Genomic DNA, 17,950 nt, shown 5'->3' on the forward strand with positions numbered 1-17,950 from the left:
GTGTCACCTTTGAGAAGTTAGGACAGGCCTATGGGGAACATTCCTGAGCAAGAGCACAAGTTTTTCTGTGGCACAAATCATTTTTGGAAGGCCGAGAACACACTGGAGATGTAGCTCGCTCAGGGAGACCTGCAACTTCAAAAATCAATGAAAATTTTGAATGTTTGCTTGCTCTTGTGAGATCAGATCGACATTTAACAATATGGATGATGGATGACCTGTTAAACACTTTGACCATAAATCAAATTTTGACTCAAGTTTAGCACGTGCAAAAAGTTTGTGCCAAAAAAACTCTCTACTGAGCAGAAGGACAATTGAAGAAACATGCATTGATCTTCTTTAGAGGATTGTCAATGACCACAAATGGCTCACTCATGTGAACACAGGTGATGAATCCTGGTTTTTTGAGTACGATCCTGAGACAAAGTGAGAAGTGGCACACTGAGATACCTTCTCAACCAAAAAAAGTTCGAATGAGCAAATCAAAGATCAAAATGATGCTGATATTTATTTTTTTTTACAGTAAGAGTATTGTGCATAAAGAATTTGTTCCTCCAGAACAAACTGTCAACCAAGTGTTTTACAAAGATATCTTTGAAATGCTCAGGAAAAAGTGAATGGAGTGAGATGTGTCATTACAGACAAGTGGATGCTGCATCATGACAATGACCCATGTCACACAGCCACTTCCATCACAATTTTTTTTTTTTTTTTTTTTTTTACCTGGTAACATATTCCCGTTGTTCCACAGCCCTGCTATTCACCTGATCTGAATCCTTGTGACTTTTTTCTTTTCCCACCATTGAAAAATGTCTTGAAAGGAAATTTTTTGGGGCTTGGGAGAACAATCAAAAGAATGTGACTACCATATTAAAGCCCCAACCAGCTGAAGCTTTTCAGCGCTGCCGCCTTGATAGGGAATGACAACTCCACCAGTGTATACCTGTTGAAGCGAAATACACACTTTGGAGGATATGGTATTGTTGTTTGAAACAAGTAAAAGCTTTGGTAGATAAAAAAAATCAATCTCATTACTATTGTTGCACACATCATACATCTAAAGCATTTTGAGAGATACAGAAACAACTGCTGATACATGCCAGGACGTGGCACTTAAACAGGGTAGAGCCAAGTTACAGGGAGGGCCTGCAGGTGGCCAGGTATGTAAGCACTTGACTAGATAAACGTTGATGAACTTCTTTAAAAGTAAAGTAAAATAAAATAAAGTACAAAATGATATTTAAATATAGGTTAACATGGAGCCAATAAAAAAGACAGTAAAGAGTATTATTACAAAAAGAACAAGGATAATGCCTGACACTCGGAGACCATATAATGAGCGAAAAGTCCACTACGAAACCAACAAAATGTTAATGTGACAGACAGCCATGATTATTTGCGTGTGATCTGTTGTCCATAATAAATGGTCCTACCATTCTACATAATGAAATACGTGCTGAAATTACATTCCATCCCAGATCACATACGAAACAGGTCGACCAAGCGCTTGCTCTGGCAGGCAACCCTCGTCAGGGAACAGCTACCAGGCAGCGGAAGCACCGCACCCTTACTTGCGGCATCAACCACTAGGTGGCACTTCCTTCGGCAACATTTGTGGCAACCTTGCCCAACTGCTAAGCAGTCCCAAGTTACTTTCCACCAGCTGGCAGCTGCGAAGTACAGCTGATTCTGAGATAGTGTTGCTGGAGGACCAAGTCATCTTACCGAGTGCCTGTGAGTACATTAACTATGTAAAGAGCAGACAGACATTTCCTGAACAAAAAAATTTTCAGATTTCCCATCAAAGATGAAGAAAGGTTATGGCAGTGGATTTTGAATTCAGATGAATGAATTATTAGTTACAAGTAAGAACTAATAAGAGTCCCAAGCACTTGATACAGTCCAAATTTTAAAATTTACATGTTTACATAATGCGGCAACTGAGCCTCCCACACAGTAGCCATAAGATATTTTTAAATGAAATCATTATCACTATTTGGCTTGTATTTATTTATTTCACTATCGTGATTTCAGCTGTGGAGCCATTTTCAACTGCAAGGTAATTGAAACCTATAAAACACATGGATAAAAAATTGCAAGGCATAATGTGATAATATTTCATAAACAACGCAGCTTGAGAAGCAGTACTTAGTTGTGACCTCGAACTTGAAAGTAAGTCCGCATCTGAAACTGTGATAGTGAAATAAACGAATAATGGAATCTGACAGTCTAATGATGGCAGTGATTTCATTTAAAAAGTATGTTATGACTTGAAACTGGATTATACGCATTCAAATGTTGCATATGAATTTTTATATTTAGCTCCTTTTCACTGGTTAATGCACACTTTATCAAAAAAAACTAGTGACGATCATATTTTCACTTTATGTTTACAGTATTTTAAAAATTTAGACAGGCGGTATCTAGCTCGATCTAGTTTTGAGGTCTCATAGATTAACCATGACCTAGAATCAGAACACTAACCGAGAGGCCACGGCCTAGTGAAATCATTACAGAAGAGGAAGAGGCAGACAGTCAATGCTCCTGTGCCCTTGACCCCTGTTAATGCCCTCTGCTGTCATACCATATGCATCAGCAACAATTAAATTAAACTATACAAGCTTTTAGTTGCACGTCCATTCTTTCAGTTTGGTATTCTGTTTATGTGTGACAGTGTGCTGACCCCACGCCCCTCCTATCCGCATCCTCTCAGAGGATGATGGGGTGCTTCTTTTCTATTTACGTGTACACAGTTGAACGTGTTTACGATGTGTTGTGTGTAACATGTTGCACGCCATACCACACGAAAAAAGAAATGTCGTTTTGTGGATAGCGGACTGTCCTGGAACATTTACATATGATGCAATTGTTTTATTTTGTCAAGTTTGTGAGAAAAATGTTTCATACAGAAAAAAAGTTTCAAAGAAAGGATCTAGACAACAACTTTTGACAACAGCAAGTTGCAGTAGCAGGGATTTGTCCAAAGGTAACCAAAAAAATTGGTTTAACATGGACCTATGTGAAGCATTCATTGCAAGCAATATTCCTCTTCACAAACTTACAAACCCTATCCTCAGAGACCTCCTGCACAAATATTACTTAAATCAAAATATACCAGATGAACAACATTGCATAAAAACTACATACCAACAATTTCTGGAAGAAATACACAATTAACTCCACCAAGGACAGCATTATCTGGATTTCAGCTGACGAAACTACAGACACTTGGGGCCATCACATTGCAAATTTATTGTTTCAGATGCTGCTCCCTATATGTCAAAGCAGGAAAAGCCATCCGAGTATTTTATCCCAATTAGATTCGTGTGATGTGCTTTGCTCATAGAGTACCATGGCCTTGCTGAAAAAGTACGTTCCTTATTGGTGATTGTAAATAAACTGATTTCATTCACAGAGATAATGTTTCTAAAGGCTACTGCTCACATGAAGACCTATAAAGAAAAACTACAAATGTGCCTTTACCTCCTGAACCAGTGGTAACTCGTTGGGGTACACATGTCGAAGATGTATTGTTTTACAATGAACATTTCGAGGCCATTAGAGGGGTAGTAAACGACTTCGATAGTGCAGAGACTTTGGCAGTTTGTCAGTGCAAGGAAGCTTTTAATGATTCCAGTATTAAAAAAGACATTGCTATGATCAGCACTCATTTTTCCCATATACCTGCAAGTACTAAAAAGCTTGAAACTCAAGGTTTGGCGTTGAATGAATCTATTCAATAAATGAATAAAATTATTCTAGTGAATTTCGTATTGCTGGAGGTATTACCGAGAACACTTAAAGAAAAGTTTGAAAACATTTTAAACAATAACTCAAGCTTTGAACCCTTGTGCCAAATTTATAGTTTTATTAATGGGGTGTCTGAACTTATACCAGAAAAAATAAGTGCCAACATAGCACTCAAATTCAATAACTGCCCAGTTACGTCAGTTGATGAAGAATGGTCTTTTTCAGCTTGTAAAAATGTTTTGAGTGATCAAAGACACAATCTTACTACCAAACATTTGGAACCGTACTTGGTCGTTTGTTTACAATAGTAGAAAATTGTAAATGATGCTTTGTCCAATAGTGTTAATTAAAAGTTAATGCTGTTCAAAAAATTCAGGATTGTATGTTGTTGTGTTTTTCTTTTTCTCTCTATCTCCCGTTTTTAATAAAGTATTGCGGGGTTTTTGAGTGTGCGCCTCTGCATGTGATATATCTTAAAGTTGATCCTGTAAATATTGATTATTTCAGTATGATTCACTCGCATTGTATCCACTTGTTACCAACAACAGCAGCAGAGAAGGAACAATTCTTGAAACATGGTATGCGTCCCCATTTTGCAAATTTTTAGAAAATAATCCCAGAAAGGCTCCCTTCCTAACCTCTACCTGAAAGTATTCAGGAAATATCAGCGTTCTAAATGTACTAACTTTTTGCGTGCACAGTTTTGACTGTGAGATATAATACACGCAACAACTAAGATGTTTTTTTATTATTTTATCTTACATATTTCAACACTTTTCATGCATTTTTAAACATTTTTCATGCATATTTTAATATTTTATGATGAATATAATCCAGTCTCTAATTATGACTATAGACCCAAATCAAGTAAAAATAATCGTACAATATCATTTCCATGTTCTAAAGCCTGCATCGAACTTGAGTAAACTAGTGTAACACCTCGTATACACCACAGCAAATTGAAGTGAACACAAGCGAAAGAGCATTCAGAATGTTCACCAGCGATCACTATAATTTGTTTGTACCTGTCAACAAACGGTTAAGAAAACACTAAAGAACAAGCATAGTGAGCAAACTCTGCTAACACTGTATAATCTTAGGGTTCTGTACCACATTCAGTAAAAACGAAACCCTTTTAAGATCAGTTTGTTGTCTGTCTGTCTGCCTTCCTGTCCGTCTATTTAAAACAGTTTTTCTCAGGAATGTATTGACATATCAAGTTGAAATTTGTCACATACTGAAATCTATGGTCCTTGGCGGTGTAAAACTTTGTACATCAGTGCAATCAAGATACAGACAATTAAGTCATATTTTTGTTAGGGTACTTCTGGTAGGCATAGAATCATGAAATTTAGCAAGAAGAGAGGTGTCACAGTACAAGTAAAGAAAAAAACTAAAACTTTTAATTCGTAATATCACATGGAAAAAATCTTTTTTTTTTTTTCTGCATTCAGACTGTTTGGGTCATAATGGTTTGTGAGGCAAGGGATGATTTTATTGCTCATATGACACATTTTAGAATTTATCCATCGTCAGATAAGTTTGTACAAGGTAGTAACCACTGTGGATGCAGTAAATTCTATGATTTCTAATGCTGGAAAATCATCTTAAAATGTTGAGACATAGGTTAGTTGATGATGATATGGAAAGTATCATGTTTGCTGTTACCAGATGCTAAGACCAAGAAGGATGTTATGGTGCCAGCCAGGGTGGCCAAGCGGTTCTAGGCGCTACAGTCTGGAACCGCGTGACCGCTACTGTCACAGGTTCGAATCCTGCCTCGGGCATGGATGTGTGTGATGTCTTTAGGTTAGTTAGGTTTAAGTAGTTCTTAGTTCTAGGGGACTGATGACCTCAAAAGTTGAGTCCCATAGTGCTCAGAGCCATTTTTTTGATGTTATGGTTTTGCTCATTTTGAAATTGTACCTGTCACTTTGTGGAGGGGAGAGGGATTTTTAGTTTTGCTGTGTAGTACATTAGTCTGAATAATAATACTGCATTTACTTTTATTACTGAATGAACTTCACTTCTATGTTCTCTCTTTATGTTGTAGGCTCGTCTGAGACTGGCTGATGTTGTTGTTAAGGAAGATGTTGCTGAAGCTATGAGGCTTATGGAAATGTCAAAGGATTCTCTGAACCACACAGAGGAGAGACTAGGGAGGTTAGTTTTCTATAGTAGTAATATGTATTATTATTATTATTATTATTATTATTATTATTATTATTATTATTATATTGGGCATGTGAGGAAGGAAGCAAGTAGAGGTCTACAAATTATACTTCAGTTCGTTACATCAATAATGCAATTCCTCCTTGTAAGAGTTACCCGAAGAAATTCATTATCAGTGTGTAATATTTTGAGAAAACAATATTTGTGTACATAGTTCAACTAATGCTGTTTATCTGCTTGCCCTGACTTTAACTGTTAAAACTTTGGTTGACCCCACGTGTTGCCAAGGTCGTGTGAACTTTGCTGCAGAAGTTTTGCTGGGAAGAAGCCTTTACACATCCTCCATGGGATCCCACTCTCCCCCCATGCAATTTCCATATTTTTAGACTCCTGAAGAAAGATGTGGTCATGGCTGTTGATTTGCTTTGCACCAAGAGATGCACACCCAGGTACAATCACGACTCCATAGGCAACCGCAAACATTTTTCCATGAAGGCATTGATTGTCATGTATTACAGTGGAATAAATTTATTAACAGTTACGATGATTACTTTTGAAATAATAAACAGTTTATTTACTTTGATCCGTCTGACTTGTTTACTTTTGACTTCTCACTATAGATAAAAAACAAAGGTGAGCTCAGTATAGGTAAAATCAAATACTGCACCAAAGCAGGAGAAGCAGTTTCCTGTTCCATCTCATAAATGTGAGCTGTTGAGCAATAGCAATGAACATAAGAATTTGAGTTGCTACCACAATGACAACAAATAAACAACCACATAATAATGAAGATATGCACATAACAAAGCACATGGTTTCATTAGTAGAGCAAAAAAATACAGAAAATAAACATTTGATGATATCCAATACCACAAAAACAATATAGCACGTAGTTTTCAAAATAAACAGTAACTGACATTGTAACTTCTCACTCTACATTTAATATGACAATGATCATGACAGTGATGCAATAAATAACAGATATTTGTAGCTTTGTGCTCGCCAGTTTACTGGGCAGCAGCACAATTCCATCCAGCTCCCCATCATCACCGTTGTCGGAATCAGCACCAAAAGCATCTTCGTCATCACCAAGGCAAATCGTTAGTTGTTCATGTTATATCTTCCATTGTCTGTGCTGCTCAAATAAGTTTTCCGACATGCTCGACTGTTTACCTCCAAAAGGCTGTGTCCAAAATCGCAAAAGCTTCATGAAACAGCCTTTCCAATTGTGTCATTGTTCCCTATGTGTGTCTTTCATTACTCCATACTTAATCGATACGGTCGAAAAGCCAGTGATACGATGGCAGCCTTATTCTAGTATTGCGCTGCTCGTCGGCAGCTTAGTTTGCTACATATGTAGCCATCATAGGCTTATTTTCTTTAACAAGCAAGTATAATAGGAGCTCCATCATACTCATATCAGCAGTAATATTTCACAACTGTAAACATTGCACTTTAACTTCTTTGATAGTTTGTGGTTGAACTTTACTCAGTATCACTGAATGATATGGAGCATTGTCCATTACAATTTTTATAGCTGCAGGAAACTTGTGAAATGTTCCTGAGCCACACAACAAATTGTGTATGGTACCTATATTCATGGTAATTAACTGTCTTTTTGTATTGTAAAACTAAAAGTGCATCAGAAGCAAAACCACTGGAAGAGCCGACAAGGACCGCAATTAATCTAGCTCTTCTTGTTGTCTGCTGATGACTGCTGCTGCTTGGAGTGTCATGCATCCAACATTTACTGACATTTTACCCAGCATTAACCCATGTTTTTTCTAGCCATGTTATTGAATGTATGTCCTTGCCATCCCAATTTTGTGCAAGAACTTGCTTTCACCCAAAACAATAGATACTTTTTCTAACAGGATTTTGCATCCATGTAGCGCATTGTAATGGAAACGCATGCTTTTCAGCACAATTTTTAGTGACTTTGCTAAGATAGGATACTGTTTCTTGCTGTAGTAAGCGTAAATTTGCCTGCCAATTGCACCAGTTTGGAAACAATTTAAGTCAGTGACAAGGTAAGGCTGCTTTTTCCAATTTCCTTAGGTTGCTATAAATATGTTATCTGATCCATGCAAATCAGAATTGTTCCAGTTCACGTCTACTTTTTTCAACTTTTGCAATAACGCTCTCTTTCTTATTACTGTTCTCGCACTAATTCCAAGAGTTTTTGACGTTCGTTCCAAAATCTCAAAGGTCATGGAATGTGTCAGTACATGAAATTACGTCATAAAAATAAAAATAAAATTTTTATGAACCCAGAAAAGTCAAGCCAATCACAATGTAACATAAGAATAAGCTTAATATTTTAAGGAACTCCTCAACAGAATAGGAGTGACCCATGATGAAAGTGCGTGGATTACTGATAAGATTTTTGAATTCCTGTGGTAGCTTATCGAAAATTATGCAGCAGTATACTGTACACCATTCTGCACAAGAGTTAAGGAAGTCTGATCCAAATGCAGGTTGGATTTCTGCTGAATATTAACTTCGTGAACATACACCAATTGTTGCTTGAACTGCCTATTTCTGAGCCAAAAATATCATTTGAGAATTGGAAGAGTTGCCCCAAAATATAATACCATACAACATAAGCAAATGAAAATAAGTAAAGTAGACTAATTTTCGTGTCGAACAATCACTCACTTCAGATACCATTAGAGTAGTAAAAATGGCAGCATTAAGTCTTTGAACAAGATCCTGAATGTGGGTTTTCCATGACAGTTTACTGTCTATCTGAACACCTAGAAATTTGAACTGTTCAGTTTCACTAATCAGGTGCCCATTCTGTGAAATTGAAAAGTCGGGTTTTGTCAAATTGTGTGTTAGAAACTGTAAAAACTTAGATCACGAACTGCACTATTTGAAACCGAGCCAGTGTTGCACACAACATCCTTGTACTACCAAGCTAGTGTCATCAGCAAACAGAAATATTTTAGTGTTATCAGTAATGTTAGAGGAACAGGAGTGGCCCAACACTGATCCCTGGGGCACCTCCCCATTTGACCGTACACCCCCACCACCACCACCACCACCACCACCACCACCACATCACAGCCATTCTCAACCTGTGAATAATGAAATGACATTTTGCTGTCTTTTGTTGAAGTAAGAAGTGAACCAGTTGTGAGCTACTCCCCATATTTCGTAATAGTCCAACTTCTGGAGCAATATTTTGTGATCAACATTATCAAACGCCTTAGTTAAATAAAAAAATGTGCCTAGCATTTGAAGCCTTTTGTTTAACTCATCCATTACCTCAAAGAGAAAAGAGAATATTGCAATTTCAGTTGTTAAATGACTTCTAAAGCCGAACTGTACATTTGATAGCAAATTATGTGATATAATATGATCAATTTTCCTTACAAACACAGCCTTTTCAATAACTTTAGCAAACATTGATGGCATAGAAATAGGTCTAAAATTGTCTAAATTATCCCTTCCTCCCATTTTATAAAGTGTCTTTACTACTGAGTAAGGGCCTCACACTTCTCATTCTTCACATGTTAAAATGTTAGACTACCAACATGAAACACACGTGTCAAGAGCAAAGTTTAAGCAGCCTGGATACAGGTGTGGTTCATATCTTACTGCAGCTTTATCGCACTGGCGCCATCATAGAAGTAGCCGCTTAGTGGCTTGTTTTTGTGTGGCTCAGGTAATAGAAAAATCTTTAAAGCCTCTTACCTCATGTTTACTGAACACACTTTTGTTGAAATGTAGAACACAAAATAAGATCTTATGGCAACTGTGTTGTCTTAGAGAATATTTCCAGAGTAGGCTGTTCCACCCGGCACACCTGCCTGAAAGCAGCCAGCCAGGTGTGCAGGCAGTTTTGTAGCTGTAGTGTACGTGATCATAGTCCACTCTCCGAGCTCAGGTGGCCAAGCAGGCAGCGTGTGCACGGAAACACAAGCAATCGGACTTTCTGGCAGGTTGACCACACCACCTGTGACTACCCCCGTGTGAGCTGAATGGTGCTTGCGGATGCCATGCCCAATGGGACATCTTTGGAACAGCCTGCCCTAGAATATCTGGAAACAGACTCCATACATAGCAAAAATTGTCAACTTCTTATCTGCCCAACAGTGCACAAAGACAAAGTTGCTGTACCATTAGGAAGAAAGTAACAAGGCAGTATACAGTCTTTAAATCAATGGCCATGATAAGAAGTGTGGCTAATGAGTATCCTAATTCTACAAGATTGGCTCTTACTATGTGTGTGGTATAGTGATGCTCTCTAAAGCGTAGTATCCGTTGATTCTGTAGTCTTCTCTTCATCATCCAGAGGTACTGCATATTTTGTCCAGAGTAGGGTAGTGTTTTGTGTAGTGATAAGTTACGTTCAGTGAGGAAGATGAAAAAGTAAATCTCTGAGTTTATCCAGTTCTCTCATGGGTATTCAAAAAGCGGTAGAGGTGTATGTGTGGAATTAATTTTAAAAAAATTGTTCTGTTATTCATGGTGCCTAGAAGTCCTGCATAAATTTATTTATTACTGATTTTTTGCATAGTGTGATTTGGTTTTTTCACCAATTAATTGGATCTTTCTGTTTTGACACTGTAATTTAGATCAGTTGGCAGTTACAGAAAAATGTTAATAAATTTAACATTTTCAGCTACTGAAAATAATTTTTTCTATAATATATTAGTGAACGCTGTGATTAGGTTGTATATTGTGGAGGAAGAGTTTCCAGCAAGCAGTCGCCGTTTGGGTTATGAAATAAGTTTATTGCCCTTTATCAGTTTTGGAAGTTTTCACACCCATCTATAGAAGGTGCACAACTAGTTTTATGTAATAAAACAAATAGCAGGTCTGATATTTGTTCTGAACACACATTATTCTTTCATTTCATAAATGTTGCTACTTTAATATTTTAACACAGTGAACTGCAAATACAGTTAGAAGCTCTCTCATGCACATGATTATGACATAACAACATACATGTTATCTGACAGGGATTGGAAATTACAATCAATTTTCTTAGGGCTTCAATGTGCACAGTTTATAAATAGATCCTGTTTCTTTAAGTACAGTACTATGTCTGACATTCACTAACATTACAGATTATCTAAAATTAGTATCCACATTTATATTGCACATTATATTTAATCAGGTAATGGCAAATACTAATCTTTAAGATCTATTATGCCAGCTGCTGTGACCGAGTGATTCTAGGCACTTCAGTCTGGAACCGCGCGACTGCTACAGTCGCAGGTTCGAATCCTGCCTCGGGCATGGATGTGTGTGATGTCCTTAGGTTAGTTAGGTTTAAGTAGTTCTAAGTTCTAGGGGACTGATGACCTCAAATGTTAAGCCCCATAGTGCTCAGAGCCATTTGAACCATTTTAAAATCTATTATGACATTATTGACACGCACATTATGTGAATCCACAATTTTTTTCTGCAGACAGCAGCAAATATTATATTTTATATTGGGCATTATGAAGTCACTTCAACATTTACTTATTTGGTGTCCTGTTTTGAGGCAGGAGTAATAGTTGTTTTTATTTGCAATGGTCATTTTATGAGCCAGTCTAGGCATTATTTCTTGCAGGTGTTGAAAGAAAGGTGTAGTAGATATCTCTTCATTATTATAAATTGTAATTATTTTGATCACAATAGAATACAATTAAAACTAGATGATAATCAGTTTGTGTTGACTAGTAACAGTCCTCAGGTCATGTTTCATTGTCAGCAGTAGATATCAGTACATATAATAGTGCTAAAGTCTAAAACAAATTGTTCCTTTTCAGGGCACAAACTGTTGTTGACAGAATATTTTCAGTTATTCGTGAACTTGCTGGCGACTCTAAAACGGTAAAATTATCTGAAATAAGAGAGCATTGTACTGGCAAGGGCTTTAAGCCAGACCAAATAGATGAATGCATTGAAGAGTATGAAGAATTAAACGTTTGGCATGTAAATCAGGCACGAACAAAGATAACATTTGTGTGAAATTGGAACTTCTTTACAATTACATGTTGGTAGATATACTTTTTAAAATATTCTGCAGTAAAAACTGATAGAATTTCATTGCACAATAAACAACACTGTTTTTGTTGTTAGTTTTTGTAAATATATTGCCAAGCACGTGAAACTAAATCTCTTAATTGTGTATGTGTGTGAAATCTCTTAACGATGTTTATCACTGCTGGGATACTATATTTTTATACAGATTTTAATGTATGAAGATGATAAATAAAGTTGAGAGCATAAATAGCTCTCTTTTACTAAAATGTGCTGGCTATTATTTTCAGCCCCTTCCACAACCTAGTTTTACATCTCCTGTGGGTCTTTATCACCACAGTGCTTATATATCTGTTTTTTCTCTATATAGAACACTTCATTGGTCATAACTTCACTGCTATAATGCAACACTCATTACCATATTTCACAAACACCATGTACTCAAAAATTAGTAACTCTGACATAATAAGAAACACAAAATATTTTTAATTAATATTATGTTGTATATAGTTCTCCAATATGAACTCTTTCGCTGCTGTGAGCCTGTACGCACATCCTGCTATACCTTTCCCCGAGTGCTGTGACTGTGTATATAAGTGGACAAGTTACTTCCATATTTTGGTGAATAAAAAAGTTCTAGAGTATTTATGATACACCATATGCACCTCATAGCTTGCTATCATCTGTAAAAAAAGAAAAGGGTGTGTCTCATGCAACCATCCTTCAAATATAAAACCCAGTTTTAAATTAAATTTGTCTTATCTACATTTCTTTCACTGCAAAGCATCAGCTTAGATCAGCCTTACGCAATGTATTTTTGCTGCTGCAAAGTTATTAACATTGCTGCAGCCCAGTAAGTATGATGGATATTGAAAAGAAATTCAGTTAACTCAGCCACCCAAACACACACATCAGCATGGTGTCTGCTTAGTCAATAACAGCACAGGATACAGGACTGAATGCCAACAGCACTGTCATCATATATGAAAGATGAAAGAATTTATCATGCTGCATAAGTAGAATGATAGATTCTTATTTAATTGGTTCGTCCAAACCATTATCTTTCAACCTACAACTCTATGCAAACTTCATTCACAATTTAAGGTGTGCAAAAATCAAATTTTTTAACCTAATAGTTTTTCAAAAATCTGATAAGTATTTCATATCGATCAGAACACTGTCTCAGCACAAGCATCAGCATTTCGCAAGCGGTTCGGCCATAACAAAAACCACCTCAACAGAGAATGCAGAGAGCACATATGTAACAGCATATGAGTTAAGGTACAGTAACAATATACCAGTTATACAACCATTACAATCTGTTTGAAAATAATTTAAATAAAATCTCTATGAATCTATCATATTTGTTTAGTACAGATAGGAAAAATGGTTCTATTTTTTGGCCATTTTTGATATTAGTTTCTTGATGGCTTATTTTTTAAATACTGTGGTTTTTTGCCTTATTTCATTGTTCTAGTGTTACATTAAAAACCAGAATACGCCTATCAGTAGCATTATATTTATTGACATTAACAATACATTTATTTGTGTTATTAAAAAATATTAAATCTAATAATATTATGAAAAGGAAAGTTGCTACTCACCATATAGTGAGGATGTTGCGGCGCAGATAGGCACAACAAAAAGACTGTCACACTTAAAGCTTTCGGCCAGTAAGGCTTTTGTCAAAATTAGATCACACACACACACACACACACACACACACACACACACACACAAATGCAACTCACACACTTGACTCGAGTGTTGTGTGTGTGAGTTGCGTTTGCATGAGAGTGAGTCCACCCATACCTTGCACTCCTTCCCCCTTCCTGCCCATGTCTCCTCCTTATCCCCACCATCCAGATTGCTTCTCCCATTATTCACAGTTGCTCACAGTCTGGTCTAGGCCGCCAGAGACTGTGTGTGTGTGTGTGTGTGTGTGTGTGTGTGTGTGTGTGTGTGTGTGTGTCCACCATCCAGATTGCTTCTCCCATTATTCACAGTTGCTCACAGTCTGGTCTAGGCCGCCAGAGACTGTGTGTGTGTGTGTGTGTGTGTGTGTGTGTGTGTGTGTGTGTGTGTTGTCTACTTCAGAAGAAGGCGTTCTTGGCCAAAAGTTTACAAGTTTAGTGGTCAATGTGTTGTGCCTGTCTCAGCATAAACGTTATATTGTGAGTAGCAATCTATCCTTTTCATAATATTGTCATAAACTGAATATATTAGTTTTACGTACATAAACTGAACTACCGGTATTTAAATTTTATAATTAATTGTTTACCACTGGAATGTATCTAATTTTCATCCAAGAGATTACAATGCAACCACTGTTGTCAGTTAATCATTTGTGGCATGTGTTGTGAAATTGAAGTTCAGTATGCATACCCAATGAAATAAATAAAAAAAATTATAGTAGCAGCAGGAACTGAAGATGAGCTGACAAATTGCCAGTTGGTGCACTTGACCACTTGGCTATTGTGCTGATTTGTGAATTGCTGCACAAAAATCCCTCATCCTCTATGCATAAATCTTTAGTGTGTATTCTACCTTTCCTGAAGTGTACTCAGGTGAAATACTATAGAAACAAAGGGGGCATCTACCTGGTTCCAATCACGTAGTTTGAGCCAAATCATTGAGCCTCATCCCATGCCCTTCTGTTATCAGATTTGCATTTTTGAGTAGATTAGGTAATTTTTATAAATCTCACTTTCTCCTCCAGACATCTGCTGGAAAAGGACCTCATTAGTAGGTCAGCTACAGAAACACTTTCATACTAAATTTCTTCGTATGCGCACCTTTTTTACCTCCATCTCTAGTCTATAGACGTTTTGTTGGTATCCAGCAGAACTTCCTCAAACATTCTGACTTTTCTTTCTCTTTCATATTCATAATTTTCAGTTTCAAGGGAATATTATTGGAGTATGACTAAATTATATTTGTGAATATTTTCAGTCTGTACTTCATTTTTGTTGTATATAGAGGATTTAATCATGTGAGCGTATAACTTCTGAATGTTGAATCAAAAAGGTGGCAACCACATTCATATTAATACATAAAAGGATAGATAAGTATCAATCTTTTGACAAATATTAAGTGTTGTGTACTTCTTGTCAAATTTAGTTATTGAGTCTCCTTAACTGGATGCAGCATATCCTTATCTTCAGACAATTAATCTCAAAATCCAGCATGGTCATTGTCACAAACAGTTGTAGCCTTACATATCAATCTACTTAAAATGGCGAGTATCACGAAATAGAAGACCATGTTGCAGAGTGGCTGTATGCATAAATAACAAAAGAAAAACAAGACAGTGAGGTGTGCGTACATTAATGACACACTAACTTAAAAAAAACTAGTATGGGCCATCTAAATATCATAGGTGTATAGGCACCAGAAGATGAAAGAAAAGATCATACAGTGGCTTTCCGTGATAATTTTTTTGGAAATTATTATAGGAAAATCAGTTGTGTTGTTTGAGGCGTGAGATCAAAGAGCGAGGTCATCGGATTAGGGAAGGAAGTCGGGCATTTGCCTGGAGCGATTTAGGGAAATCACGGAAAACCTAAATAAGGTTGGCAGGACGTGGGTTTGAACCGTCATCCTCCTGAATGCGAGTCCAGTGAGGAAAAGCAGTGATCTTTATAATATTGTAATGCACACAGTTATGATCACATTTAAGTTGTTTACTTTCGTATGACTGATTTCAATCTCCAAAGCAATCATCTTCAGATGTTATATTCCTTGATGACTATAGGAACCCTTGGCATCAAGCTGGTCCATCTCTGCAGGCATGGAAAACATGCCTGTGCAGATGAACCTGCTCCACACCAACGGTTCCTGTGGTCATCAAAGAATGTAAGATCTGAAGATGATCTCTTTGAAGATTAAAAACGATCATTTGAAAATAAAAATAAACAACTTAAACACAATCATTACTGTGTATTAAAATAAGCTATTTCCACAGTAAAATGTAAGAAAAAATCAATAAAACAGACCTCTTTTATTTTTGAAGAACTGAATACATGTGTTGATATCTCCCAAAACCAGTATTGGTGGAAATCTTTGGGGAAAATTGAATGAATGATGATTGAGAAGAGAGACAGTTCGCAACATTCAGCAAGTGGACTCTAATCGATACTTTCTTACGGAAGAAGGTATCCCTAAATACCAATGGAGCACAACAGGACAAAGGTCACTCATGGATTATGCAATAACAAGCAAAAAAAGGAAAATATTGATCAAGGTGCACTGGTTTATAGAGGATGTGACATATATTTGTATCACTGTGTGCTATATCACTTCCCAGATGGAAAAAGCAACAATTAACAAAATACAAACAGCTCAAGATGTATGTAAAGCACATCTTCTGTAAGACGAAAGAATAACTTATAAAAAGTGATGAAGAGTGGCACAATATAAGAACTATATAGAAAATGCAGCTAAAGAAGCAGCGGGGAGAAGAAAGAAATCACAAAACCTAAGAAAAATTAAAAATACGGAATGAAGAATTAGAGGCACTCATAAAAGAAAATCCAAAAGCATAAAAAGAACTGCAGAACAACAATCTAGAACCAGGAAACCACTTAAGTAACCAACCATCTCTTAAAGTTGTCAAGTGAGCAACCCTACGACAATTTTAAGGTAGCCAATGGACTGTGACAACCCGTGACTCCCCCCGCCTACCTCCCATGCCCCAGTGCTAGCCAAGCACACCAGATTGCATGGGGTCTCACATAGGCTTGACCTGTGTGAGATAACACACAGAACCAAAACTGTAGTCACTTTGTGTGTATAGTAACATGGTATCTGCTGTAATTCTTTTGAAAGGTTAGTATATAACAGAATAAGTAGTGCTATCTTACAGAATGTTCCACTTGATCAGGCAGGCTTCAGACCAGGGCGTAGCTGGTGCGACCAAGTATTGTCTCTCACATACTTCATAGAATCAGGATACCAAGTGAAGCAGAAAACATCTCTGGCATTTGTTGATCTAACTGCGCCTTCGACACTGTGTGGAGGGAAGGCTTTATCTACAAATTTCTCCGCATCATACCCTGCTGAACAATGGCTTGACTAATTAACAGTAAGCTAAGGAAGCTAAACAACGGATTGCCCCAAGGATCAGTTCTCTCATCATTACTGTCCGATCTATATCCATCTGATCTACCTGACACTTCTTCCAGAAAATTCTGCTATGCCGACGATCTGGCTCTAGCTATACAACACCAGGAAATGAAGACAATAGAAGAGCTTCTAACCAATGACCTGTCTGTATTAGACAAGTACTTCAAAATCTGGAGACTCCAACCCAGTGTAACTAGAACAGAAGTGTGTTGCTTCCATCTAAATAATCATTGGTGAATGTAAAACTGGAAGTAAGTTTCACGGGCAGAATTCTTCATCATAATTGGAACCCAAAATACCTTGGAGTCATCCTGGACCATACACCATGCTTCAATTAACACCTTCTTAACTTAGCTCAAAAGTTGAGGACTCAAAACATCTTCCATTAGCTATGTGGAACTACCTGGGGATCTTCAGCAACCACCCTGCAGTCTTCAGCTCTGGGCTTGGTGTACTCAAGTGCTGAGTACTGTGCACCTGTTTGGATGAACAGTCATCATACAACGCTTGTTGACACCCAGCTGAATAAGACAATGCGCATAATATCTGGCGCAATCAGATCTACTCCAGTTTATTGCCTACCACTATTAACCAGTATAATGCCTCCTGATCGATGCAGATGTACTGCCCTTATGAGGGAATTCCACAAGATCTCCAGGAATTCTAACCTACCCGTGCATAGCGACCTGTCACTTTTAAAACATTAGAAACTGAAATCACGCCATCCAACTTTGTGCGATGCTGCTGACACAGTTGCCAAGGATTTCAAACCCTTTGAAGAATGAAAAGGTTGGTGGGAAGCATTGACAGATGTGCACCTGTTTAACATCTTCTCAGGTGCTAAACTTGCAAATGGATTCGTCACAACACACAAGACCTGGACTACCCTCAACAGGATCCGTACTGGCCATGGCCAATGCAG

General features: G+C 37.3%; 1 protein-coding gene across 1 annotated transcript in view; it reads left to right on the forward strand.

Moving 5' to 3' along the window:
- Positions 1-12,173, forward strand: part of LOC126336750 (DNA replication licensing factor Mcm7) — a 44,811-nt gene extending 32,638 nt beyond the window's left edge. The window contains exons 13-14 of the mRNA XM_050000752.1: positions 5,804-5,913; positions 11,691-12,173. Of these exons, the coding sequence (XP_049856709.1) occupies positions 5,804-5,913; positions 11,691-11,892 (312 nt within the window). The 3' untranslated portion in view covers positions 11,893-12,173. The remainder of the gene's footprint in view (positions 1-5,803; positions 5,914-11,690) is intronic.
- The last annotated feature ends 5,777 nt before the right edge of the window (positions 12,174-17,950 follow it).

Source organism: Schistocerca gregaria, chromosome 2, assembly GCF_023897955.1.
Source record: "Schistocerca gregaria isolate iqSchGreg1 chromosome 2, iqSchGreg1.2, whole genome shotgun sequence".
Taxonomy (NCBI): domain Eukaryota; kingdom Metazoa; phylum Arthropoda; class Insecta; order Orthoptera; family Acrididae; genus Schistocerca; species Schistocerca gregaria.